The sequence below is a fragment of the Ceratotherium simum genome, chromosome 5, assembly GCF_057802395.1.
Source record: "Ceratotherium simum simum isolate JZ-2026a chromosome 5, ASM5780239v1, whole genome shotgun sequence".
Classification (NCBI taxonomy): Eukaryota; Metazoa; Chordata; class Mammalia; order Perissodactyla; family Rhinocerotidae; genus Ceratotherium; species Ceratotherium simum.
Genome location: NC_141904.1, coordinates 47,314,142 through 47,341,261, shown reverse-complemented (window position 1 = coordinate 47,341,261; position 27,120 = coordinate 47,314,142). Strand labels below are relative to the sequence as shown.

Here is a 27,120-nt window from a genome sequence, read left to right as displayed (position 1 = left end):
CAAAACAAGTCTCCATAAATTTAAGAAGATTGAAATAATACCAAGCATCTTTTCTGACCACAACGGTATGAAACTAGAAATCAACTATAGGAAGAAAATCAGAAAAGCCACAAATACATGGAGATTAAACAAAATGCTACTGAACAACGACTGGGTTAACGAAGAAATCAAAGAAGAAATCAAAAATACCTGGAGACAAATGAAAATGAAAATACGACATGCCAGAATTTATGGGATACAGCAAAAGCGGTTCTAAGAGGGAAGTTTATAGCGATACAGGCCTATCTCAACAAACAAGAAAAATCTCAAATAAACAATCTAAAAATGCACCTAAAGGAACTGGAAAAGAAGAACAAACAAAGCCCAAAATCAGTAGAAGAAGGGAAATAATAAAAATCAGAGCAGAAATAAATGAACTAGAGACCAAAAAAACAATAGAAAAATTAATAAAACCAAGAGCTGGTTCTTTGAAAAGATCAACAAAATAGACAAACCTTTAGCTAGACTCACCAAGAAAAAAGAGAGAAGGCACAAATAAGTAAAATCAGAAATGAAAGAGGAGAGGTTACAACAGACACCTCAGAAATACAAAAGATTATAAGAGAATACTATGAAAAACTATATGCCAACCAATTCGACAATCTGGAAGAAATGGATAAATTCTTAGAATCATACAACCTTCCAAAACTGGATCAAGAAGAAGTGGAGAATTTGAATAGACCAATCACCAGTAAGGAGATCGAAACAGTAATCAAAAACCTCCCCAAAAATAAAAGTCCAGGACCAGACGGCTTCCCTGGTGAATTCTACCAAACATTCAAAGAAGACTTAATACCTATCCTTCTCAAACTCTTCCAAAAATTGAGGAGGGGGAAGCTCCTAACTCATTCTCTGAAGCTGACATTACCCTGATACCAAAACCAGACAAGGACAACACAAAAAAGAAAATTACAGGCCAATATCACTGATGAACATCGATAAAATCCTCAACAAAATACTAGCAAATCGCATACAACAATACGTTAAAAAGATTATACACCATGATCAAGTGGGATTTATTCCAGGGATGCAGGGATGGTTTAACATTCGCAAATCAATCAACGTAATACACCACATTAATAAAATGAAGAACAAAAATCACATGATCATCTCAATAGATGCAGAGAAAGCATTTGACAAGATCCAGCATCCATTTATGATAAAAACTCTGAATAAAATGGGGATAGAAGGAAAGTACCTCAACATAATAAAGACCATATATGAGAAACCCACAGCTAATATCATCCTCAATGGTGAAAAACTGAAAGCTATCCCTCTAAGAACAGGAACCAGACAAGGATCCCCCCTGTCACCACTCCTATTTAACATAGTATTGGAAGTCCTAGCCAGAGCAATCAGGCAAGAGAAAGAAATAAAAGGGATCCAAATTGGAAAGGAAGAAGTGAAACTGTCACTATTTGCAGATGACATGATTTTATATATAGAAAACCCTAAAGAATCCACCAGAAAACTTTTAGAAGTAATAAACGAATAGGGTAAAGTTGCAGGATACAAAATCAACATACAAAAATCAGTTGCATTTCTGTACACTAACAACGAAGTAGCAGAAAGAGAAATTCAGAATACCATCCCATTTACAATTGCAACAAAAAGAATAAAATACCTAGGAATAAATTTAACCAAAGAGGTGAAAGATCTGTACACCGAAAACTATAAAACATTTCTGAAAGAAATTGAAGAAGACACAAAGAAATGGAAAGATATTCCGTGCTCTTGGATTGGAAGAATTAACATAGTTAAGATGTCCATACTTCCTAAAGCCATCTATAGATTCAATGCAATCCCTATCAAAGTTCCAACAACATTTTTCACAGAAATAGAACAAAGAATCCTAAAATTCATATGGAACAACAAAAGACCCCGAATAGCTAAAGGAATCCTGAGAAAAAGAACAAAGCTGGAGGTATCACACTCCCTGATATCAAAATATACTACAAAGCTATAGTAACCAAAACAGCATGGTACTGGCACAAAAACAGACACACAGATCAATGGAATAGAATCGAAAGCCCAGAAATAAACCCACACATCTATGGACAGCTAATCTTTGATAAAGGAGCCAAGAACATACAATAGGGAAAGAAAAATCTCTACAACAAATAAAGTTGGGAAAAATGGATAGCCATATGCAAAAAATGAAAGTAGATCCTTACCTTACACCATACACAAAAATTAACTCCAAATGGATTAAAGACTTGAATGTAAGACCTGAAACTGTGAAAGTTCTAGAAGAAAACATAGGCAGTACGCTCTTCGACATCGGTCTTAGCAACATCTTTTCTAACACCACATCTGACCGGGCAAGAGAAACAATAGAAAAATAAACAAATGGGACTACATCAAACTAAAAAGCTTCTGCACAGCAAAGGAAACCATCAACAAAACGAAAAGACAACCTAACAATTGGGAGAAGATATTTGCAAACCATACATCTGATAAGGGCTTAATCTCCAAAATATATAAAGAACTCATGCATCTCAACAACAAAAAAACTACCAACCCAATTAAAAAATGGGCAAAAGACCTGAACAGACATTTCTCCAAAGAAGATATACAGATGGCCAACAGACACATGAAAAGATGTTCAAAATCACTAACTATCAGGGAAATGCAAATCAAAACTACAATGAGATATCACCTCACGCCCGTCAGAATGGCTATAATTAACAAGACAGGAAACAACATGTGTTGGAGAGGATGTGGAGAGAAGGGAACTCTCATACACTGCTGGTGGGAGTGCAAACTGGTGCAGCCACTATGGAAAACAGTATGGAGATTCCTCAAAAAATCAAGGATAGAACTACCATATGATCCAGCTATTCCACTGTTGGGTATTTATCCAAAGAACTTGAAAACACCAATTTGCAAAGGTACATGCACCCCTGTGTTCATTGCAGCCTTATTCACAATAGCCAAGACTTGGAAGCAACCTAAGTGCCCATCAAGGGACGAATGGATAAAGAAGCTGTGGTATATATACACAATGGAATACTACTCAGCCATAAGAAACGACGAAATCCAGCCATTTGTGACAACATGGATGGACATTGAGGGTATAATGCAAAGTGAAATAAGTCAGAGGGAGAAGGTCAAATACCGTATGATTTCCTTCATTAAGTAGTAGATAATAACAACAATAAACAAACACATAGGGACAGAGATTGGATTGGTGGTTACCAGAGGGGAAGGGGGGAGGGTGGAGGGTGAAAGGGATAATTCGGTACATGTGGGTGGTGATGGGTTGTAATTAGTATTTTGGTGGTGAACATGATGTAGTCCATGCAGAAATAGAAGTACAATGATGTACACCTGAAATTTTTGCAATGTTATAAACCAATGTTACAGCAATAAAAAAAAAAAAAAAAAAAAAAAAGAAGAATTCAGGAACAGAAATTAAACAGGAAAATCTCCAAATATTTGGAAACCAGGCAACATACTTCTAAACAACCCATGAGTCAAAGAGGAAATTTCAAGAGAAATTTAAAAATACATTGAACTGAATGAAAATTAAAATAGAATAGTTCAAATTTTAGGGGATACATTATAACTGAGGAAAAGTCTCAAATCTATACTCTAAGCTCTCAATTCAAGAAACCAGAAAAATAAGAGCAAAATAAACTCAAAGAAAGAAGGAAGAAAACAATAAAATAAAAGTGTACATCAATGAAACTGAAAACAGAAAAGTACCAATAGAGAAAAATCAATGAAACAAAAATTTAGTTCTTTGAAAAGATCAATAAAATGCACAAAGAAAACTGACAAAGAAAAAGAGAAGAAACAAATTACTAATACTGGGAACAATATAGGGGTATCACTATAGACCCTGCAGACGTCAAAAGGGAAATAACAGAACACTACAAACAACTATACATATATTAATTTGACAACTTAGATGAAATGGACCAATTCCTCAAAAAGCACAGACTACCACAAATCACCCAATATATAACAGATAATTTGAATAGCACTATAATTATTAAGGAAATTGAATTCATAATTTAAAACTCCCTCAACACCCCTCCCCCTCCCCAGGTCCAGATGGTTTCACTGGAGAATTCTACCAAATGGTTAAAGAATTAACAATAATTCTACATAATCTCTTCCAGAAAATAGAAGAGAGAACCATTCCAAACTTATTCCCTGAAGCCAGTATTACCCTGACACCAAAACCAGACAATCACAAGAAAAGAAACCTACAGACCATTATCCCTTGTGAATATGGATGTAAAAATCCTAACAAAACATTAACAAATAGATTTAAGCAATATATAGGAAGAATTAGTCACCATGACCAGGTGGGGTTTATTCTAGGGATGAAAGGCTGGTTCAATATTCAAAAATCAATCAGTGTAATCCACCATATTAGCAGGCTAAAGAAGAAAAATCACAACATCTTATCATTTGATGCAGAAAAAGCATCTGACAAAATTCAGCACCCCTTCACGATAAAAACGCTCAGAAAACTAAAAGTAGAGGGAATTACTACAACTTGATAAGGAACACCCACAAAAAACCTACCATTGACATCATTTATAACAGTGAAAGACTAAATGCTTTCCTCCTAAGATCAAGAACAAGACACAGATGTCTACTCTCACCACTGCTATTCAACATAGTATTGGAAATCTTCTCCAGCGCAATAAAGCAAAAAGAAATGAATGGAATATAGATCAAAAAGGAAGAAATAAAAATGTCCCCACTTGCAGATGACACGATGGTTTACACAGAAAATCTACAAAAAAGCCTCCTAGAACTAATATGTGAGTTCATAAATGCCACAGAATACAAGATCAACACACAAAAATCAATTCTACTTCAATAAACTAGCAATGAATACATAAAAACCAAAAGTAAAAATACAATACCATTTACAATCACTCAAAAAAATTTAAATACTTAGGTATAAATCTAACAAAACATGTGCAGGATGTGTAAGCTGAAAATTACAAAATGCTAATAAAAGAAATTTAAGAAGAATTAAATAAATGGGGAGACATTCTGTGTTAACGAATTGGAGACAATTCTGGACTTAGAAAATTATCAAAAATCTACAAAAAACATTAGAATTAACAAGTGTTTAGCAAGATTGCTGGATATGAAATAAATGTAAAACAAATGATATTGCTGTAACAGAAAAAAAGTGGATAAAAAGTTAAAAATAAATAAACAAATGACTATTTTCTTTAGAAAGAAAAAGGAAGTGTAAAAGCCAAAGCAAATGAAAAACACACAATGGAAGAATGAGAGAAGGAGGGCAACAGGCATATGAAGAAGGAAAAGAAGAAAAAGGGGGCCTTGCGGGTGTGCCTTAAACCATAAGGCATACTTAACTGGACTGTCCAGTTAGCTCAGCAATAGTAAATTAGTGCTGTACTTTGAAATCTTAGCGTGTCCTTGAACAGTTTTTAAAAGCAGTCCTTTCTGCACTGAGAAAAGTTTTCCAGCTTTTATTTTCATACCCCAAAGCTTTTTTTCCCCTCCAAATTTTCAAATTGTGGTAAAATGCACATAAAATTTACCATCTTAACCATTTTTAAGCATACAGTTCAGTGGTATCAAATACATTCATATTGCTGTGCAACCATTACCACCATCCATCTCCAGAACTCTTTTTTCATCTTACAAAACTGAAACTCTATACCCATTAAACAGTAACTCCCATCCGTGCCCCGCTCCTGAGCCCCTGGCAATGACCATTCTACTTACCGTCTCTATGATTATGACTACTCTAGGTACCTTACATAAATGGAATCATACGGTGTTTGTCTTTTTGTGACTGGCTAATTTCACTTAGTATAATGTCCTTAAGGTTCCTCCATGTTGTACCATATGTCAGAATTTCTTTCCTTTTTAAGCTGAATAATATTGCGTTGTATATACATACCACATCTTGCTTATCCATTCACTTGATGAACACTTCGGTTGCTTCCACACTTTGGCTACTGTGAATAAAGCTGCTATGAACACATCCTAATGGGTGTGAGGTGGTTTCTCATTGTAGTTTTGATTTGCGTTTCTCTAATAATCAGTGATGTTGAGCATCTTTTCATATGTGTATTGGCCATTCATACATCTTCTTTGAAGAAATGTCTATTAAAGTCCTTTGCTAATTTTTGAATCAGGTTTTTTTTTTCGGTTGTTGAGTTTTAGAAGTTCTCTATTCTAAATATTAATAACTTATAAGATATATGATTTGCAAATATTTTCTCCTGTTCTGTGGGCTACCTTTTCACTGTTGACAGTGTCCTTTGATGCTCAAAATTTTTTTAATTTTCATGAAGTCCAATTAGTCTATTTTTTCTTTTGTTGCCCGTGCCTTTGGTATCACATCTAAGAAATCATTGTCAAATCCAATGTCCTGAAGCATTTGCCCTAGGTTTTCTTCTACGAGTTTTATATTTTTAGCTCTTATGTTTAGGTATGATCCACTTTGAGTTAATTTTTGCATATGATCTTAGGTAAGTCCAACTTCATTCTTTTGCACGAGGATTTCCAATTTTCCCAGCACCATTTGTTGAAAAGATTGTCTTTTCCCTACTGAATGGTCTTGGCACCTCTGTTGAAAATCATTTGACTGTATATGTGAGGGTGTATTTCTGGGATCTCTATGCTACACCATTTGTCTATATGTCTGTCTTTATGCTAGTACCACACTGTTACGATTATTGTAGCTTTGCAGCAAGTTTTGAAATCAGGAAGTGTGAATTCTCAAACTTGGTCCTTTTTCAAGATTGTTTTGGCTATCTGGGGTCCCTTGAAGATTCCACATGAATTTTAGGATGGATTTTTTTCTATTTCTGCAAAAAACACTGCTGGAATTTTGATAGGGATTGCATTAAATCAGAGGATATTTTGGGGAGTATTGATGTCTTAACAATATTAAGTCTTCCAATTCATGAACATGGGACGTGTTTCCATTTATTTACGTCGTCTTTAATTTCTTTCAGCACTGTTTTGTAGTTTGCATTGTACAAGTCTTTCATCTCCTTGGTTAATTCCTAAGTATTTTATTCTTTTTGATGCTATTATAAATGGAATTTTTAAAAAATTTCCTTTTCAGATGGTTCATTGTTACTCCATAAAAATGCAACCGATTTTTGTGTGTTGACTTTGTATCCTGCTACTTTGCTGAATTCATTTATTAGTTCTAACAGTGTTTTTGTGTGGAAATTTTAGAGTTTTCTGTATAAAAAATTATGTCATCTGCGAACAGAAATAACTTTACTTTTTCCTTTCCAATTTGGATGCCTTTTATTTCTTTTTCTTGCCTAATAGTTCAGGTTAGGACTTCCAGTACTATGTTGAATAGAAGTGGTGAAAGTGAGTATTTTTGCCTTGTTCCTGATCTTACAGGAAAAGCTTTCAGTCTTTCACCGTATTATGTTTGCTGTGGGTTTTTTGTATATGGCTGTTGTTATGCTGAGATGGTTTCCTTCTATTCCTAGTTTGTTGAGTTTTTATCATGAAAAAGTGTTGAATTTTGTCAAATGCTTTTTCTTTATCAATTGAGATCATCATGTGATTTTTTTTTCCTTCATTTGTTAATATAGTCAGTTTTCTTATGTTGAACCACTCTTACATTCCAGGAATAAATTCCACTTGGTCATGATGTATAATCTTTTTAATACGCTGCTGAATTTGGTTTGCCAGTATTTTGTTGAGGATTTTTGCAACAATATTCATAAAGGATATTGGTCTACAGTTTTCTTTTCTTGAAGTCTCTTTGTCTGGCTTTGGTATCAGGGTAATGCTAGCCACATAGAATGAGTTAGTAAGTGTTTTCTCCTCTTCAATTTTTTTGGAAAAGTTTGAGAATGATTGGTGTTAGTTCTTCTTTAAATGTTTGGTAGAATTCACCAGTGAAGCCACCTGTCCCTGGGCTTTCCTTTGCAGGTTTTTGATTGCTTATTCAGTCTCCTTATTAGTTATAGGTCTATTCAAATTTTTTATTTCTTCATGAGTCAGTATAGGTACATTGTATGTTTCTAGAAAGGTCCATCTCATCTAGGTTATCCAATTTGTTGTAGTACAATTGTTCATAGTACTCTCTTGTAAACCTTTTTATTTCTATGGAATCAGTAGTAATGTCCCTACTTTCACTTCTTATTTTAGTGATTTGAGTCTTCTTTCGTTCTTAGTCAATTTAGCTAAAGGTCTGTCAATTTTGCTGATCTTTTTGAAGACCCAACTTTTGGTTTTGTTGGTTTTCTCTATTGTTTTTCCATTCTCTACTTCATTTATCTCTGCTCTAATCTTTGTTGTTTCCTTTCTTCTGCTAGCTTTGGATTTAGTTTGTTCTCCCTTTTATACTTCCTTAAGTTGTAAAGTTAGGTTATTGATTTCAGATCTTTCTTTTTTTCTCATGTAAGTATTTATAGCTATATATTTCCCCTTTAGCACTGCTTTTGCTATATTGCATAAGTTTTGTATGTTGTATTTTCTCTTTCATTTGTCTCTAAGTATTTTCTAATTTCCCAATGATTTATTTGATTCATTGATAGTTTAATAATGTGTTAATTTTCTCTTCATCCCATTGTGGTCAGAGAAAATATTTTGCATGATATATATCTTTTAAAATGTATTGAGACTTAATTTGTGGCCTAACATTGGGTTCGTCCTAAAGAATGTCCCATGTGCACTTGAGAAGAATGTGTATTTTACTGTTCTTGGGTAGAGTATTCTGTATACATCTGTTAGATCTAGTTGTTTTATTGTACTGTTCAAGTATTCTGTTTCCTTACTTATCCTCTTTCTGGTTGTTGTATCCATTATTGAGAGTGGAGTATTGAATTCTCCAACTATTATTTTGGCATTGTCGATTTCTCCCTTCAATTCTGTCAATTCTTGCTTCACATATTTTGATGGTATATTATTAGGTACATAAATGATAATAATTGTTATATCTTCCTGCTGTATTAAACTTTTCATTAATATATAATGTCCTTCTTGGTCTCTTGTAAACTTGTTTGATTTAAAGTCTATTTTGTCCACTCTCCTTTGGTCACTATTTGCAAGAAATATCATTTTTCATCCTTTCACTTTCAATCAACTCCATTTGTTTCTTTGGATCTAAAGTGAGTTTCTTATAGACAGCATATAGTTGGTTCATGATTTTTTTTTGATCCATTCTGCCACTCTATCTCTGTACTTTGATTAGAGAGTTTAATCCGTTTACATTTAAAGTAATAGCTGATAGGAGAGATTTACTTTTGTGTTTTGCTATTGGTTTTCTATACACTTTACAGCTTTTTTGTTCTTCACTTCTTGCATTACTGTTTTCTTTTGTATTTTGCTGAATTTTTGTAGTGAAGCATTTTATTCCCTCTGGTTTCCTTTTGTGTGTATTCTATAACTATTTTCTTTGTGGTTACCGTAAGGATTACATTTAACATCCCAAAGTTATAACCCTCTTATTTGAATTTATACCAGCTGAACTTCAATAACATACAAAAACTCTGCTTCTATACAACTCCATCCCTACCCCTTTCAATTATTAATGCCACAAAAGTATATCTTTTTATATTGTGTCTAAAATCACAAATAACTGTTTTCTATGCATTAGTCTCTTAAATTACGTAGAAAACAAAGTGAGAAATTACAAGCAAAAGTTACAATAATAATAGCTTTTAGGTTAATAATTGTTTTTCTAAAAATGTATTAGTCTCTTAAATCACGTAGTAAACACAAAGTGGAGCTACAAATTGCTTTTACAATAATACTAGCTTTTATAATTGCCCATGTATTTACATTCACTGAGATCTTTATTTCTTCATACAGATTTGAGTTACCGTCTAGTGTCCTTTCATTCCAACCTGCAAGACTCCTTTTAGCATTTCTTGTAGGGCAGTTCTTTCTCAGCTTTTATCTGGGAATGTCTTAATCTCTCCTTCACTTTTTCTTTTTCTTTTTTTTTGGTGAGGAAGATTAGTCCTGAGCTAACATCTGTTGCCAATCTTCCTCTTTTTTTGCTTGAGGAAGATTAGCCCTGAGCTAACATCCATGCCAGTCTTCCTCTATTTTGTATGTGGGTCATCGCCACAACATGGCTTGATGAGGGGTGTAGGTCTGCACTTGAGATCTGAACCCACGAACCCAGGCTGCCAAAGCGGAGCATGCCAGACTTAACCACTATGCCACAGGGTCGGCCCCACTCTCCTTCACTTTTGAAGGATGGTTTTGCTAGATATAGGTTTCTTGGTTAACATTTTTTTTCTTTTAGCACTTTGAATATATCAGCATACTGCCTTCTGACCTCCAAAGTTTCTGATGAGAAATCTGCTCAGAATCTTGCTGAGGATCTCTTGTATGTGACAAGTCAATTCCCTCTAGCTGTTTTCAAGATTTTCTCTTAGTTTTTGGCACGCAACAGTTTGATTATAATGTGTATCATTGTGGGTCTCTTTGAGTTCATCCTACACAGAGTTCGTTGAGCTTCCGGGATGTTTATACTCATGTCTTTCATCAAATGTTGGAAGTTTGCATCCATTATTTTTTCAAATATTCTCTCTGTCCCTTTCTTTCTCTTTTCTCCTACTGAGACTCCCACAATGTGTGTGTTGGTTCACACAATAATGTCCATAGGTCCCCAGGCTCTGTTCACTGTTTTTAATTTTTAATTTAATTTAATTTGTGTGTATGTGTGAGAGAGAGAGAGAGGAAGATTAGCCTTGAGCTAACATCCGATGTCAATCCTCCTCTTTTTGCTGAGGAAGATTGGCCCTGGGCTAACATTCGTGCCCATCCTCCTCTACTTTATATGGGACGCCGCCACAGCATGGCTTTGACAAGTGGTGTATCAGTGCACGCCCAGGATCTGAACCTGCAAACCCCAGGCCGCCGAAGTGGAGTGCGTACACTTAACCGCTATGCCACCGGGCCAGCCCCTCTGTTCACTTTTATTCATCTTTTTTCTTTCTGTTCCTCAGACTTGATAATTTCAATTTTCTTACTTTCAAGTTCACTGATTCTTTATTCTGACTGTTCAAATCTGCCTTTGGATCCCTCTAGTGAATTTTTCATTTCAGTTATTGTACTTGTCAACTCTAGAATTTCTTTTTGGTTTCTGAGGTTTTTTACTTGTATATTGATATTTCCATTTTGTTCACACATTATTTTCTTGATGTTCTCTATATCTTCCTTTAGTTCTTTCAGCATCTTTAAGACAGTTGTTTTAAAATGTCTGTCTAGTAAATCTGCCATCTGGTTTTTCTCTGGGACAGTTTCTCTTGGTTTACTTTTTCCCTTTGAATGGGTCATACTTTCCTGTTTCGTTGTATGCCATGTGATATTTTTATTAAAAATTGGACATTTGAATGTAATAACGTAGTTACTCAGGAAATCAGATTCTCCTCCATTCTGAGGATTTGTTGTTTATTTTTTTTTTTGTTTTTTTTATTTTGATTTGTTGTTGAAGGCTGTCTGTGTGCCAACAATCAGTCTGAGGTGTAAACTTAAAGTCTTCTCAGGTCTTTTCTGATTCTGCACCTGTGCCTGGGCATACAGTGACTTTCTAATTGCCCCCATGTATGTACTTGCTTTTCAAAGTCCTAGTCTTTAATATTTGGTTCCCAAAAGGAGAAAAAGAGAAAAATGAAGGGGAAGATAGGGCACTAGCCCTTCAAATCCCCTGGAAGTCTCTTTAGCTGAAGTGGAGGGGCCTGCAACAATGCAGGGGGAGAAAGCATATTCAACAAAGGGTACCTAGTTTTGTTTCTGCACCTTTGTGATCAGAAGTAGCAATAAGAACACAGATCCCTGATATTTGGAAGATAAGGACCTTATTGCTCATCCTGGCTCCTGCAAGCTGCTTGCAAGGTGTTCCAGGAACACGTGCACAGCTGCCTGCCAGGGCCTGGGAGGTGAGGGATTGGTAGCTACTGCTGTGCAAAGAGCTGAAATTGACCAAAATTAATTGCAATTTACCATCTAATCCTTCCCCTGCAAGTTGCAAGACTTCAATAGACTCCAGGGTTCCAAAATAGTTACATCAGACAGATTCTGCCAGTGCAATTTGTTGTCCGGGTGGGGAGACAGATCCCTGGTGCTTCCTACTCCATCATCTTCCTAGAATCCACTCCCCCAAAGCTTGTTTTTATAATCAACTTGATCATCAGCAGCTTTCTGGGCCCCATTTCTCCATTTTTCCAGTGGCTATTGTTAATCCCTCTTTGTGGAAACTCACTCTTCCCCTGGTATCTGTGATACTATGCTATTGCAATTCTCCTCCAACCCTGGGACTCTCGCTTGGCTCCTCCTTGTCTCTTGACCCCCCAAATCAAGGACATCTTGGGCCCTCTGTTCTCTCCACACTCTCCCTCAGTGATTTCATCCAGTTCCTCCATAGCTGATAATCTCCAAATATGGCCACCAACAAGTCCTTCCCTGTCTATAGATGCATGCTGCTCCTTACATTAAGAGGTGGAGTCTAATTCCTCAATCCTTCCACCTTGTATTTCTTTTTTTCTTGCAAATTGGTTTAGCTGGCACTGTCCTTTGGCCATCTGCCAGTTTCCCTTGGACGTTCCAGGATCTTAGTGGAAGAAAAGTTTTATACTTTCCTAGGCTCACCTGAAATTCCCTGCTGCATGTAATTCCTCAAACATAGGATATGTTTTGTCAGTAAGTTTGAAAGGTTATTTGAAAAGTTAATTTAGGGCTATCAGATACTATGAATAACTCTCATCCTGGAATGGCTCATCCTTCAAAGTGAATGGACATCTCAAGTGAATTTCTCTTATAAGAAAGACATGTGAAACCCAAGTGTGAAACTCCAGAAGAAACACCATCCCCAGAACTTTCAGTATAATACAGAAACCATCTCATTAAAAGTGCCGGTTAGCCTCACGTCACCCTTTAGCCCTGGCCTGTTCCCTACTCCTGCTCTAAGTACTACTACTTACAAATACCATCACAGGCTATTTGTCAATGTGTAAACCTAAAACAACAAACCAAATAATTCATTTGATAAACCCCCTCGTTTCTAAAGAATTCCATAAGCCTCAAAACAGATGTCAGTGGAATTTAATTTAGTGAATTAAAAACTAAAAATATCAGCAAAATGCTTTAAATTGTAGCTTTCAGAAAAGGAGAAATGAGGCTGATTGGTCAAAGAACACAAGTAAGGCAGCACAGAGGCTTTGGGGTAACTTCTGTGTACAGGCCTGTCATCTCTCCAATTTAAATATAAATATCTATGGGCCGGCTCCGTGGCTTAGCGGTTAAGTGCACGCGCTCTGATGCTGGCGGCCTGGGTTCGGATCCCGGGAGCGCCCCGAGGCACCGCTTCTCCGTCCAACGTGAGGCCGAGTCCCACGTACGGCAGCTGGAAGGATGTGAACCTATGACATACAACTGTCTGCTGGGGCTTTGGGGGGAAAAAAACTGAATAAATAAAATCTTTAAAAAAAAAAAAAATAAATAAATAAATAAATATAAATATCTAGAGCAACTCTTTCCTTCATATGGCATATAGGAAATTGGATCCCTATCTCATAGTATTCACAAAAAAATCATTTCTAGGTAAACTGGAGATCCAAATGGCAAAGGAGAAACAATAAAAAGTTTTAGAAAATAATGCAGGAGAATTTCTTTATGGAATTATTTATAAAGAAATATTTTATAAACAGGATACAAGGAACACTAACCATAAAAGAAATGATTAATAAATTTTATTACATTGAAATAAACGTCTGTTAATCAAAAGTCATCTTTAAAAGATTAAAAAGGCAAGACACAAACTGGGAAAAGATATTTGCAACACATGTAACTGACAAAGGGATCCTACCTAGAATATATAAAGAATTCTTCAAATCAATAAGATAAGGAAGATAACCCATTAGGAAAAAAGCATTTCCCAAAGAAGGATATCCAAATAGCCATCAAGATACGAAAAGGTGATCAATCCCATTAGTAATCAAGGAAATTAAAATCATAGTGAGATAGCGACCAGATTGGCTAAATTTAAAAAGCCTGATAATACCAACTGTTGTGAGGACGTGGAACAAAGGAAATGTTAATATACTCCTGAGTGGAAATGTAAATTGGTACAACCACTTTGGAAAATCAGCAATAGCTACAAAGGCTGATCACACATATAGCTAAGGACCCGGCAATTCTACTTCTAGGATAAACTGACAGAAATCAGTGCTCTGGGCCCAAGGATTGACAGAATGTTGACATAGTAGCATTGTAATAATAGCAAAAAAAGGAAAAATAGACCTAGTTCTATAACCACCAAGGAACTGAATTCAGCCAACACCCTGAATGAGGTAGGAAGCGATTCTTCTGTAAAGCATCCAGTAAGGAATACACCTCTGCCAACACCTTGATTTTGGCCTTGTAAGACCCTAAGGAGAGGACCCTGTCAAGCCCACCTGAATTTCTGACCTACTGAAACTGAGATAAGAAGTTTGTGTTGTTTTAAGATGCTAAGTTTATGGTAATTTGTTATGGTAGCAATAGGACACTAATGCAGGGGACTTGTCTAGGATAAAAATAAAAACAGCTATAAAAGACATTCTTGGGACAACTGGGAAATTCACATATGGATTGGATATTAGATAATATTATGGAATTACTGTTAATTTTCTTAGTTGTCAAAATGGTATTGTGATTCTGTAGGAGGACGTCTTAAGTCTTCAGACAGGAATGACGAAGTACTCAGGGACAAAGTGCCATCATGTCTGCAAGTTATGAAGCAAATAAGGCAAAATGTCAATGACTGTTGAATCTAGGTGGAAGGCAGATGAATGCTCATTGTACTATTCTTTCAACCTTTCCAAATATTTGAAAAATTTTTATAATAAAATGGAGAAAAAATGTTGAATTACAGAAGCTAGACACAAAAGAACACATACTATGTGATTCCATTTATGTAACTTCAAAAACCATATGTAGGTGGTAAAATTATATTGAAAACAAGGCAGTAATGATCATAAATGTCAGAACAGTGGCTGCCTGTAGTGGGGAGAGATGGCGTTGTGATTGGAACAGAACACACAGAGAGCTTCTGGGTGCTGGGAAAGTTTTATTTCTTAACCTAGGTGGTAGCTATACATTACAATAATGTATTAAGGTATATATACATGTTTTATGCTCTAGTGTATACATGTCTAATATTTCACAATTAAAGAAGTTATGAAAATAATTCTTGTATTTGCAAACACATTGCCTTTTTAACAATTTGTTTTTATTATTCATTTATGCTTTACCTTATGTCAGAGAGAATTGATGGTTGGCCTGTATTTTGATTCCTACCTAATAAGGTCTGGGATCCTTTCTCCTGAACAGAAAAACAAAATCACAGACCTACTGAATCAGAAATTCTGGGGGTGGAGCCCAGATATCTGCTTTAACAAGCCCCCTTGGTGATTCTGACGCTCACAAAGTTTAAGAAAGAACCACTGGTATAAGTACATATATAAGTAATCCTTGTTATTTTCATGGAGTAACAACTTCATCTTCAAGACCTTTTAGATATTGCTTCTCAACACACTTCAAGCCCACTGTTTCCATACAACTACAGGCATCCACTCTATCAAAGGCTGTACCTGGGCGATGAGTAAGACTGACCTGGAGGCCTGATTCAGCTTTCGAGAGGGAGGTTTTGTACCATTATCTTCTAAGGCATTGAAATAGTGGTCTAATCTCTTTGATAACCATAAGAAACATTCCTTAGAGAGAAGCTGAGGCTCAGAGTGGCAACAGATCATGCCCACCATGTGTGAACGGCAAGACTCATCATCAAAACCCAGTCCTCTGAGATGAGCGTCCAAGAACTTATCTCCTAAAAGCACTTAACAAGCATTAAATCAGGAAATTTTATTCCCATTAGCCAGTGTGTACATCCTAGATAGGGATGACCTGAATGGGCTCATGACCACCAGTGAGGACTTCGGATAAAACAAACTGCTTCCTTGAAGTGGCATATTTACTGAGAGGCTGAAGAGTCTTTAGTTAGGGCTGAAGGGTCCAAGAACGCTATCCTGGCTGAGGCAACGAAGAACTTAACTCACATGTTTAAGGCTGGTAAGAACGGAGCTGGCACAGCTGTGTGTGAGGTGAGCCGCATGTGTGCTACGTATTCATGATGAAACGTCATCCCAACCTCAAGATGACTACAGTTTTGAACACAAACCTTATGCACCAGCACCAACCTTCCTGTAAATGGGTAAGCACTAACAGATAAACTGCCAATTCATTTCAGCTCAAACAAAGGTATCGCGTTTTCCCTCCCAATCAAAGGAAAACCTCCAGAAAAAGGTTAATTTTTTGATTCTGAGGAAAAACAAGTAATCCAAAGCCAGAAATCTGCCAGACAAACTGCTTCACCTCTGTAAGGATCTGAAAGAGGACTCGCAGAGTCCAACACTTCGAGTGCCTGTTACGTGTTGTCAAGGCAACCACCAGGCTCTGAGCTCTCACGTGGGAATATTCCCAACCAGGTTTTCAGGCACTCGATTGCCCCCAAGTTCTTTTTGTTTTAAGTTACTCTTTAAATTCTTTTAAAATAAAAAACATTCAAAATGTATCTTTCAGTTATCCTGGAGCCCTCATGACTTCTTAGAGTTGAATCCTTCCTATCAAACGTCTGGTCCTCTATGTAAATAAAAGGCCAAGGTAGGAAGGCCCTTGAAGCAGCAACAATTCTTACTTTGTAATCATACAAATAACGCTGTCTTTGAAAATAACTTCATGCAGGCATGGTCCAAACAGCTTGTGTGTTTTGGACGGAAAGAGGTACGGAAAGAGGTTACTGTTTCCAAACCCTGATAACGACATGGAGTGGAGAAGAAAAAGCTAACAAAGACCAGGAGAAGTGCAGGCAAACAAACCCACATTATAAAGAAGTACTTATAAGACAACCAGGGAAATCTCCAAAATGACTGGTATTCCATGATGTTATGGTATTATCGTTAATTGTTTCAGGTGTGATAATGGAATTATGAATAAGGAAGGAGTGAGCCTTTATCTTTTAGCAATATATACTGAACTCTTTCCAGATGAAGTTATATGATGTCTAGGACTTGCTGCAAAATCAGAATAGAGGAGTGTAGATGAAATCAGATTGACCACGTAATAGCAATCTGGGTGATGAGTGTTTGGGGGTTCCCTACACTATTCTCCCTTTTTTAGTATAAGTTGGAAATTTTCCATAATAAAAAATTACCCCCAAAACCAAGAGGCAAGAGAGAAAGAAGACAGGAAGAAAGAGAGGAAAAGAAAAGCAGGTAAGTCAAGGAAAAGGGATGAGAGAGAACAAGGGAATGGAAAGATGATAGTGAAAGGGAAGAAAGATGGAGAGAGTGAGAGAAATAGAAGCACAGAGATCTGTGCACGTGGTGGAGATGCCACAAACACCTCAGCAGCCCCCCTATGTTACATAGGCTATGCGCCATTGATGGATAAAACTTGGAAAAGCTCCAAGTCACCAAAAGCCTGTCCTGATAAAAATTCTGATAGAGCCGAGTTGTGACATGCCTCTTCCACTGCTCTAAGATAACCACGCTCCACATCCCTCTGAGCCCACACTGCCTTCAAGGAAGATGGGAGGACATGTTTGAGTTTGTTTCAATGGACGACTGTCTTAGGGGGCAGTAATTCCGGGTTTGCCTGGCCCGGATGGGACTGATGGGCAAAGCAGTCAGTCTTATTACTGGGCACCAACAGGTACAGAAGATTGAATACAGAAACAGAAGAAGGAAATCAGACACAGGAATTTAAAATCCAATGAAAATGAGCGCAAATAAAAACTCATAAGATCGCCACAATAAAGAAACTCAGCAAAGAGTCAACTCTTGATTACTCCAGTAAGGGAGAACAAGAAAAGTTAATCCAAACATCATTTGTGCCCAGTCCTGGAATACATTTCTCTTTTGCTTTGTTTTGGTTTTACACTGGAGTATGATTGTTTGGGGATTGCTCAGCAAGCACCATAAACAAATAATAAAGCCCTCCTCTGGCAGATTCCACAGGCATTACTTTGAATCCTATCTGGTTTGGACTTTTTTTTCCTTCTTATACTTGTCTGATTTTGAAGGGAACTCCTAGGGACTGCTCCCCAAACAATTATCCAGATAATTCCTGATAAAAATCAGGCCCTACAGTCTACTTCAATCAAGATTCATAGCCCAGGCCTGGTCCAGAACCAGATCAGCCACCAGAGCGCTGGTGAGAAGGCAGAGATGGAAGTCAGAGACACTTGCCTCAATGGGTCACGTCGAGCAACTTAGAAGCTAACTCTGTCATTTGTCACAAGGAACTCATAGGGCCATCCGCTAGGACCAGTTCATGATCCCCAAGGCCATAACCTGAACCCACGGGGTAGAATGCAGTCGACACCTGCTCCTCAGAAAGGCTGCCAATTATTCCCCAAAGTAAATGCTCCACAAAGAAACACATGTATCTCATCACACGGTTTGGAATTTTACTTCCTCTCTACTCTTCCCTTAGTAGATGTTCAGCTATTCAAATTCAGCTTTCAGGGTCTTACTTTCCTTCTTCTCAAGATGATACGAGCTGTTTTGGGAATAACATCTGAAAAAGTGAGACAGTTTCACGGCGTTATCATTTTGGCTCACCAGAAATGCATTAATTCCAAAATGTATACATTTTTTTTAAATTCAGGGAATTAAGCCTTTATGTAAGAAAGATGACAACACAGCTTAAGAGCTGGACCCTTCCTACAGGGATTCCCACTCAGGGAGAGGCAGGAAGAAGGAGGCCATGACCCAGGTTTTGAAGTTGGCTTTCTCCATCTGTGGGAGGAAGATAACATTTCTGAGCCATTTTATCTTTTAAACATTCTGTTAATTGTCAGCTGGCCATCTGCTGAATTATCCAGTTTTTATGAGACCTTAGGAATGTTACTTGCAAAGGGCACAGATTTGCCTACTCAATTAAATAAACTATTCCTCCAGCTCCTCACTTTGCTGCTGCTCTGTATGACAAAACAGATTGTAAAGGTTTAATCAAAAAGCACTGGTGGCCTCCTGGGCAAGAGGGCATCGAGAACACATGCATCTAAACTTGCTTCCATTACTCCCATTAAAATGACCGAGAGAATATCAAGATGGGGGTCAAGGGGACTGCACCAGCACTGGAAACAACAGAAGGTGTCACTGACATACCAGAGATGTCAAGGAGTTTTGGCAGAGGGGACCAGGTAGAAGAAAAATACTCTAAGCCAAACCGCATCTCCCCTTCTTAAGAACAGGCTGAGTTCTTGAGAAGCAGGGCTCTAGCACCCCTTACTCGAAAGGGCAAGGTCCGGAGGGGACAGCTGGCTACAGGGCAGATGGAAAGCCCACAAACTGGACACCTCTGGCTGTGGTGGCTCAGCAGCACTTCAAGCAGTCATGGTCAGGGGTATCTGTGATGTCACAACTCACACCTGGGTAAAGAGCAACCAAAGAGAAAGATGCACCAGGAGTGGTGGGTTCCCCAAACCAGAAAGCAAAAAATGATCCAGAGAATACGACAGAGCTTCCACTCCATTCCCCTCAGGCTGATGTATCTCTAAATTGATATACTAGTCCACCTCACTCAGGAAACGAGAAAAAATCCACAAGGTGTCTATGAAAGATTCTGAAACAAATAAGGAGAACATAGCATTCCAAACTTGTCAAAAGATTTATTTCAGGAAACAAAAATAGTTTTTCAAGAGTATCTCCTTCTATTCTCAAGAAAATTTCTGAACATATACGGTCTGTGAAAACTAGATAAGTAGCAAAAGAAAAAGAAAAAAAAGTCTAGCCAAGATGCTTGTGAAAGAAAATGGAAGCTGAATGAGATAAGGAAAAATAAGAAGAAATCTAAAAATACAATAGCAAAATTAATATCTGCATTAGAAACTAGACAAACCAGCAGTGACTCAATAGAAACTGAATCACTGACGTGGAAAGCAAACATGAGAAGTTCTTCCACAAGGCAGAGAAGAACAAAGAGACCAAAATCATGAGACAGGCAGTGAAAACAGTGGAGGACAGTGAACAGAGCACACGCTGACCGTGTTCTTGAAAGAGGACCTATAAAACTGCCACAGGGAAAGACCCACAACTGTGGACCAAAAGCGGTCACTCAGCACCAGGCAAAATTAAAGTGAGAGGACTGACATTGAGATATACTCTGATGAAAAATTTAAATGGCAAGAACAGAGACAGAACGAATCCACAAGCATCATAATGGGAGTGTAAAGATTACTATATGTACAAAGACAATTTGGGCTGGTCTCAGACTTCTCTACCAAAGGCCAATGGATCAGGTGGTGGTGGTTACATAAATCTCTACATGTGATCTCTACATACTGTTACTACACACACACACACACACACACACACACACACACACACAAATGACTGCATGTGAAAACTGGTAAATATCTGAACAAGATTTATACTCTAGTTAATAGTGTTGTACCAGCGGCAATTTCCTGGTGTTGATATTATATTGTAGTTATAGAAAATGTCACCATCGGGGGAAGCTGGGTGAAGGGTACATAGGATCTCTCTGTACTATCTTGGTGACTTCCTGTGAGTCTATAATTATTTTTTTAAAAAAAAGGGGGTCGACCTGGTGGCGTAGTGGTTAAGTTCGCGCCCTCTGCTTCAGCGGCCCGGGGTCCGCGGGTTTGGATCTTGGGCGTGGACCTACACACTGCTCATCAAGTCATGCTGTGGCGGCATCCCACATAAAAAGTAGAGGAAGACTGGCACAGATGTTAGCTCAGCGACAGTCTTCCTCAACAAAAAAAAAAAGAGAGAGAGAGACAAAGATCAAGGATCAAGGTTTACTAGAGAGATTTGAAAGAAAAAAGAATTCCATATCCCAATAAATTGCTGTTCATAGGTGAGAGCAATGGAAAGTCATCTCAGTTATCAAAATAATATATGATGTCAGAAAAAGCAAGAGTTAACATTTTCACAAATCTAAATTTTAAAAATTGGCAGTCGCTCTAAAAGGTCTACTGATGAGCACTGAAACTAGTAAGGAACATTCAATTTAAACAATTGTTATGAATGTGATTTTAAAACTAGAAGCAAATATCAAACATAATATTGAAGAAATGATACAAGATCAGAAAAATTACAATGTAAGAATAAATTAGGCCTAAAAACTCACAGTGTATATATATATATATATATATAATACCTCTGGAAAATAGGTTTAGAGAGTGGGAAGTGTAACTGCCTGCTAATTTCCTTATCTTACATGGGGAGCAAAAAAATATATACTTTTATTTTTTATGTTGATACTAAACATGTTTTTTTTTAAACTCTTAAAGCTATTTTTAGCAGAATAAAAAATAGAATTGATATTTTTTTAAGTCTCTAGAGGAAAAAAAAGAAAACAAAACCCAAAATGCAAGACACCATGAAAGAAAAGGACACCTAAAACTATGTTTTAAAAAGTCTAATTAGAAAATAAATACTAGTTATGAAAACATATACAAACAGCTTACACTTTCCTATTAAAGACAAAAACTCTAGATTGGCCAAAAGAATATTTCCCTCTCATGATTTGCTCATTTTTAAATTTTTTTAATTAACTGTATCTACAAGTGATGTACCAAAAGAATTCAACAAATAAAGGCTAAAAGTTTAAGAAAATGGGCAAAATATATCAAAAAACCCAGAAACACAAGACAGAAGGGATGGCATGGTTAATATCAGACAATAAGAGGAAATCTCTGTTACCAGGTTTTAAACCAATTATAAAGCAATTATAATTAAAAATAGTTTAATAATGATATAAATGGATCAAATGAATAGAAATAGAACTTAAGTATAATAGTATAAAAGAACTAGGTTACAACACAGGTAGCCTTTTAAAGCAATGAGGAAAGGACTGTTTAAAAATAAAAAACAGCAACAACTGGTTTTTTAGAAAAAGTAGTAACACCTTATCTTATATAATATATTAAAATAATTCCAGACAAGCTAAATATAAAAATTAAACCATAAAAGACTGAGAAGAAAATATGAATGTATTTATCTATCTCACAGAAGGTCTTTCCAAGTACGTATTTGTGTGCTAATAATAATCCCACTATACACAAAATGCAAGGAAAAATATTTGTAACAAAATAAAAATCATTAAGAAAAGGATAAATACCCCCTACCTATGTGGGCAAAAGACTAAATGATTAGATCATTCACATATACACCCCAAATTCAAACGTTATTAAACATATGAAAAAAACTCACTGTCACTAATGATAAAAGAAATACAGATGAGAGCAACTATGTAATAACTTGGGAGTATGAATTTGTATAGTCTTTATACCTTTAAGTACCATAAGCCAAATTATACCTTTAAGTATCCTTTTGCTTTTTTTTATTTGTGAGGAAGACCAGCCCTGTGCTAACATCTGCCAATCCTCCTCTTTTGTTGCTGAGGAAGACTGGCCCTGGGCTAACATCCATGCCAATCTTCCTCCACTTTATATGGGAGGCCGCCACAGCATGGCTTGCCAAGCAGTGCGTCGGTGCACGTCCAGGATCCAAACTGGCAAACCCCGGGCCGCCAGCACCGGAGTGCGTGCACTTAACCGCTTGTGCCATCGCGCCAGCCCCTACCTTTAAGTATCCTTTAAGTCTTAAGTACCATAAGCCTTAAACTTGTTCATGGCTTTTTTGAAAATTCATATTAAATAATAAAATATGTGTACCAAGATTTCTGCCCCAAGTGTGGGAGACGAACACAACAGTCAAACTGGCCAGTGGATTAGCCCACCCCTGCCACTTGAATGACCAGCAAGAAAATGACGTCAATAAAAGCAACTATGTTTTAGAGCTTTCTAGGGATTCAAAGAGATAATTACGGGTGCCTGGCCCATGGTAAGTGCTCAGTAACAACCCTATTAGACAGTGGTAGCAACAGCGTGGTATTTATCTAGAACATAGCACTGTAGGTTCAAAATCCTTTATCTGAAATGCCTGCAGTCAAATGTGCTTCAGAATTAAGACATTATTGGATATTAAAAGTTGATAGTGTATTTACCCAACTAGGTCTGGGAAAGCACCTGGTAATCAGTTATACTACTATTCCTATAGTAAAATATATGAATATTCATTCTTAGTGAGATAGGGACATCAGTTCAGGTCAGGTTTTACAGTCAAATGAGCTACAAAAAAACTTTCAGTTTTTAGAGTTTCTGGACTTCAGATTTGCACAAGAGGGATTGGGAACCCGTATCTATAACAGGAAAACATTAGAACCTATCTAAATGTATGATAGTAAGGGACAGGTTACATAAATAATGATATATTTGTAAGACGGAAAACTATAAAGCTATAAAAAGTCATTTTTTCAAAGAATGTTTAATAAAATGAGAAAACGTTCATGAATAGCAAGTAAAAAAAAGCAAGATAAAAAATATGCATTATGAATTCAATTTTGGAAAAGTAAATTACATAGACGTTTATAATTCCAAAATAAAAAATTGCAAGGAACCACACCATTAGCCACACTGACTTATGTTCTTTACACTTTCTGTATTTTCTAATCTTCTATGATGATCAGGAAAATAATCCATTAATTTTTTGAACCATTTATGGTTGATGTTCCTGTGCAGGACTAGGCTAGTTATCATCCTAGAGGGTTAACGAGTCCATCTTCACCCTCAAAGAATCTATAATCTCATCTCTGGAGAGCTCTGGGTATTATTGAATTCTCTCTGCATTAGACAGCATTTCATTCTCTATCAACAATTCCTTACTGGCACCTTGCCCCAGGTGCCAGGACTTTTTCACACCTCCACCAAATGAAACACTGGTGACCTTGCAAGTCAGTGGTAAAAATGGCATCAGTGGTGCAATTAGAATTTGATTCAGCTCATGACCTTATCTAAAGGAGCTACCAAAAAAAAAATCAGGGACTGTTTAAATGTGTTTGACTTTTGCTCTTTTTCGCTGTACTCATCAAATCTCAATCATTTAAGAAATAGTTGGAGGAGGAGAAGGAGATCTCATTTGGATTTGTTCCAGGTGCTTCTCATGAGTAAAAGGATGTGAATTTGAACTTCTCATGAGTAAAAGGAATGCCCATCAATGAAAACCTCAATCATTTTGTGGAGTCAATGGGGATCATGACATTGGAAGGGCCCTTCGTGGAGGGGACAAGCAGGAGTCTATCTCACCTAACAGACCACTCGTCACTGTCTAAGGAGAGGGCCTTCAGCCAGAGCTTTGAAGGGCTCAGTTCATATCTAGTGTGAGTGTTCTTAACATCCACGTGGTCTTCGCTGAACTCTTCAGGTCTGGAATTCTCCACTGGTTTAATATACAATTTGAAAGCATTTTACACCAAAAGGCTATTTGTGACAGAATCATTATGGTCTGTCAATTTCAAACTTGGAACAAAAGATAAATAAATGGTCAATCGACTTAACACCAAATCACCTAAAAGGACCAGATGGGTTGATACTGAATCACTTTTAGACAGATTCCAATAGTTTTTCTTTTTAAACTATTGCTGAGAACAGGAGAAATCCTTGTGCAAAGCTTTTGCCACACATAAATCATAGCCAACCGTGAAGTTAAATAAGAGTTAACTGTCTTAGCTTAATCCCACAGAAAATTACTTGTTTGCAGGCAAATTATTTGTTGAGTGCTAATCCTTCCCTCCTGCTTTCTGCCTCCCTCCCTTCCCTTCTCCCAACCCAAGAGGAGGAACATGAAGTAAATGTGCACAGTCTCCAGTGCAATCAGGACCCTCATTAAAATAAAGACCTTCCAGGAAAAAGGGTTGACTTACCCTATCCCAGCTGAAACACAGGCCCAGTCGATCAAGCTGTTTCCTCATGTGTTTAATATTACTGAGAAACAAAGGGAAGAAAGTTTGGTTTTTAGAGGAGGGAAAAGCCATAAACAACCCACACTTTGAGAATGTGAAGGGAAACCATAAAAGTCTAGATTATTCAAAAGGGCTTTAAGTGTCGTTTTGTCCTGGCAAAAAAAATTAATCACTAAAAATCAACAAAAATATCAGCATATTAGAAGACACCTGTTCTTTGGACTCATACAGAATCTACTAGAAACCACACTGGCCCTGGGGATTGGCCCTTCCTCTGGCCATTCAGATAGGCAACCCCTTTGATATGTGCACACCTGGCCCATCCATATATCTGTATTTTGCACAAATTTAAGCCAAGAATTTATAATTTAAAATTGAAGAGAAAAGCCTTAACGCACAAATTGTGGAAATCCTAAAGAAATCTGATTTAGTGCTTTGTCAATCAAAACTTAAAATCTAAAACTGTCCAACAATTGGGAAAGAGGGAGAGAAGTGAATTAATCAACTTTAATATAACATGAATAAGGAAATACATCATTTTTTCTTCTCTTTTCATTAAAGAAAAAGGACTAATTCATTTCTATTGCATCCTCTTTCAGTTGAAGCAGACTGAAAATATGAAAAGCCATGAAAAAATTCTCTAGGTAATCTCTGATTAGCTAACAATAGCTTGTTTTATTCCAGGCCTTGTGCTAAGCATTTTGCAGAAAAGTGCTTGCGATAGTCTGAATGTTTGTGTCCCCCCCCAAAATTCACATGTTGAAACCTAATCTCCAATGTGATGGTATTAGGAGGTGGGGCCTTTGGGAGGTGATGAGGTCATCAGGGCAGAGCCTTCATGGATGGGATTAGTGCCTTTATAGAAGAGATTCCAGAGGGCTCCCTTGTCCCTTCCACCATGTGAGGACACAGAGAGAAGATGTCCATCTACGAACTGAGAAGCAGGTCCTTACCAGACACCAAATCTGCAGGCGCTTTGATCTTAGACTTCCCAGCCTCCGGAACTGTGAGAAATAAATTTCTGCTGTATATAAGCCACCTAGACTACAGTATTTTTTTTTATAGCAGCTGAGTAAGACAGTGCTTAATCTTTACCCATTCGTATGAAGTAGGATCTATGACTACTCCCCTTTTACAGATAAATAAATTGAGGCACAGAGACGTTAAGTAATTTGCTGAAGGTGACAAGCCAGCAAGAAGGAAAGGCAGGATTTGCACCTAAGTGGCCTGATTCAGGGGCCATCTTCTTAACTGCTACTCTCTGGTGGAGACGGCAAACTTTTTCTCTAAAGGGCCAGATGGTAAATGTTTTCAGCTTTGTGAGCCATATGGTCTCTGTCATAACTACTCAACTGTGTATCATGAAAGCAGCCACTCTATCATGAAAGCAGCCATGGACAACATGTAAACAAATGGGTGTGACTGTGTTCCAATAAAACTTTATTTATAAAAATCAAACAGGACCAAATTTGGCCACGGGCCATAATTTGCCAATCTCTGGTCTAGCTTATATCAAATTTATGTCATATTTGATCCATTTTATTTGATCATCATTTCCTCCTTTATTCATCACTCCCATTATTCTAGAATTAACCATAACTGAAAAAGTAGAAACGAGGGGTTAGGAAGAAAAAAGAGAAGTGGATGGCACAGTACCTGTTTTTACAATGTAGCCTTGTGCAAGATACAGCAAAGGGAGGTAAAAGACAAAGGGGACAGGCCCTGGAACTGCCCTTCCACATCTCTGAGGGCTGGGGTAAGAAAACAGCCAGATCTTTGTGAGAGGGGCTGATGGAGTGAGCTGAGAACATTCTGCTGGGTTCTGATATGAGGGCCTCAAGACTTTATTAGGAAGGAGAGTGATAGGCACTGCTGGCCCATATGTAGTCATGTGTCACTTAACGACGGGGATACATTCTGAGAAATATGGTTTATTAGGTGATTTTGTCGTGTGAACACCATCGAGTGTACCTACACAAACCTAGATGGGGTAGCCACCACACACCTAGGCTATATGGTACTAATCTTATGGGACCGCTGTCATATATGCAGTCCGTCTTTGACTGAAACATCCTTACACGGCGCCTGACTGTACATGGAAGCCTGAGGCACCGGTGGGATTGGGAGTGTTTCCACCTTGGAGAAAGCCACACCCAGAAAAAATTAGCCACATAATTTTACACTGAATGTTGACGTTCCTCTTGCTTTGGAATGGTGAAGGTAAAAATAACAGAATCTTCAGAGAAAATTACAATGTGGAATTTGGAT

The 27,120-nt window shown here is 37.3% G+C and overlaps 1 protein-coding gene across 2 annotated transcripts in view; it reads right to left on the bottom strand.

Annotated features, from left to right (window-relative positions):
* LARS2 (leucyl-tRNA synthetase 2, mitochondrial) overlaps positions 1-27,120 on the bottom strand; it is a 173,494-nt gene that overhangs the window by 119,871 nt on the left and 26,503 nt on the right. For both annotated transcript variants that reach the window (XM_014791286.2, XM_087430848.1), the window contains exon 5: positions 24,814-24,874. In XM_014791286.2, the coding sequence (XP_014646772.1) occupies positions 24,814-24,874 (61 nt within the window). The remainder of the gene's footprint in view (positions 1-24,813; positions 24,875-27,120) is intronic.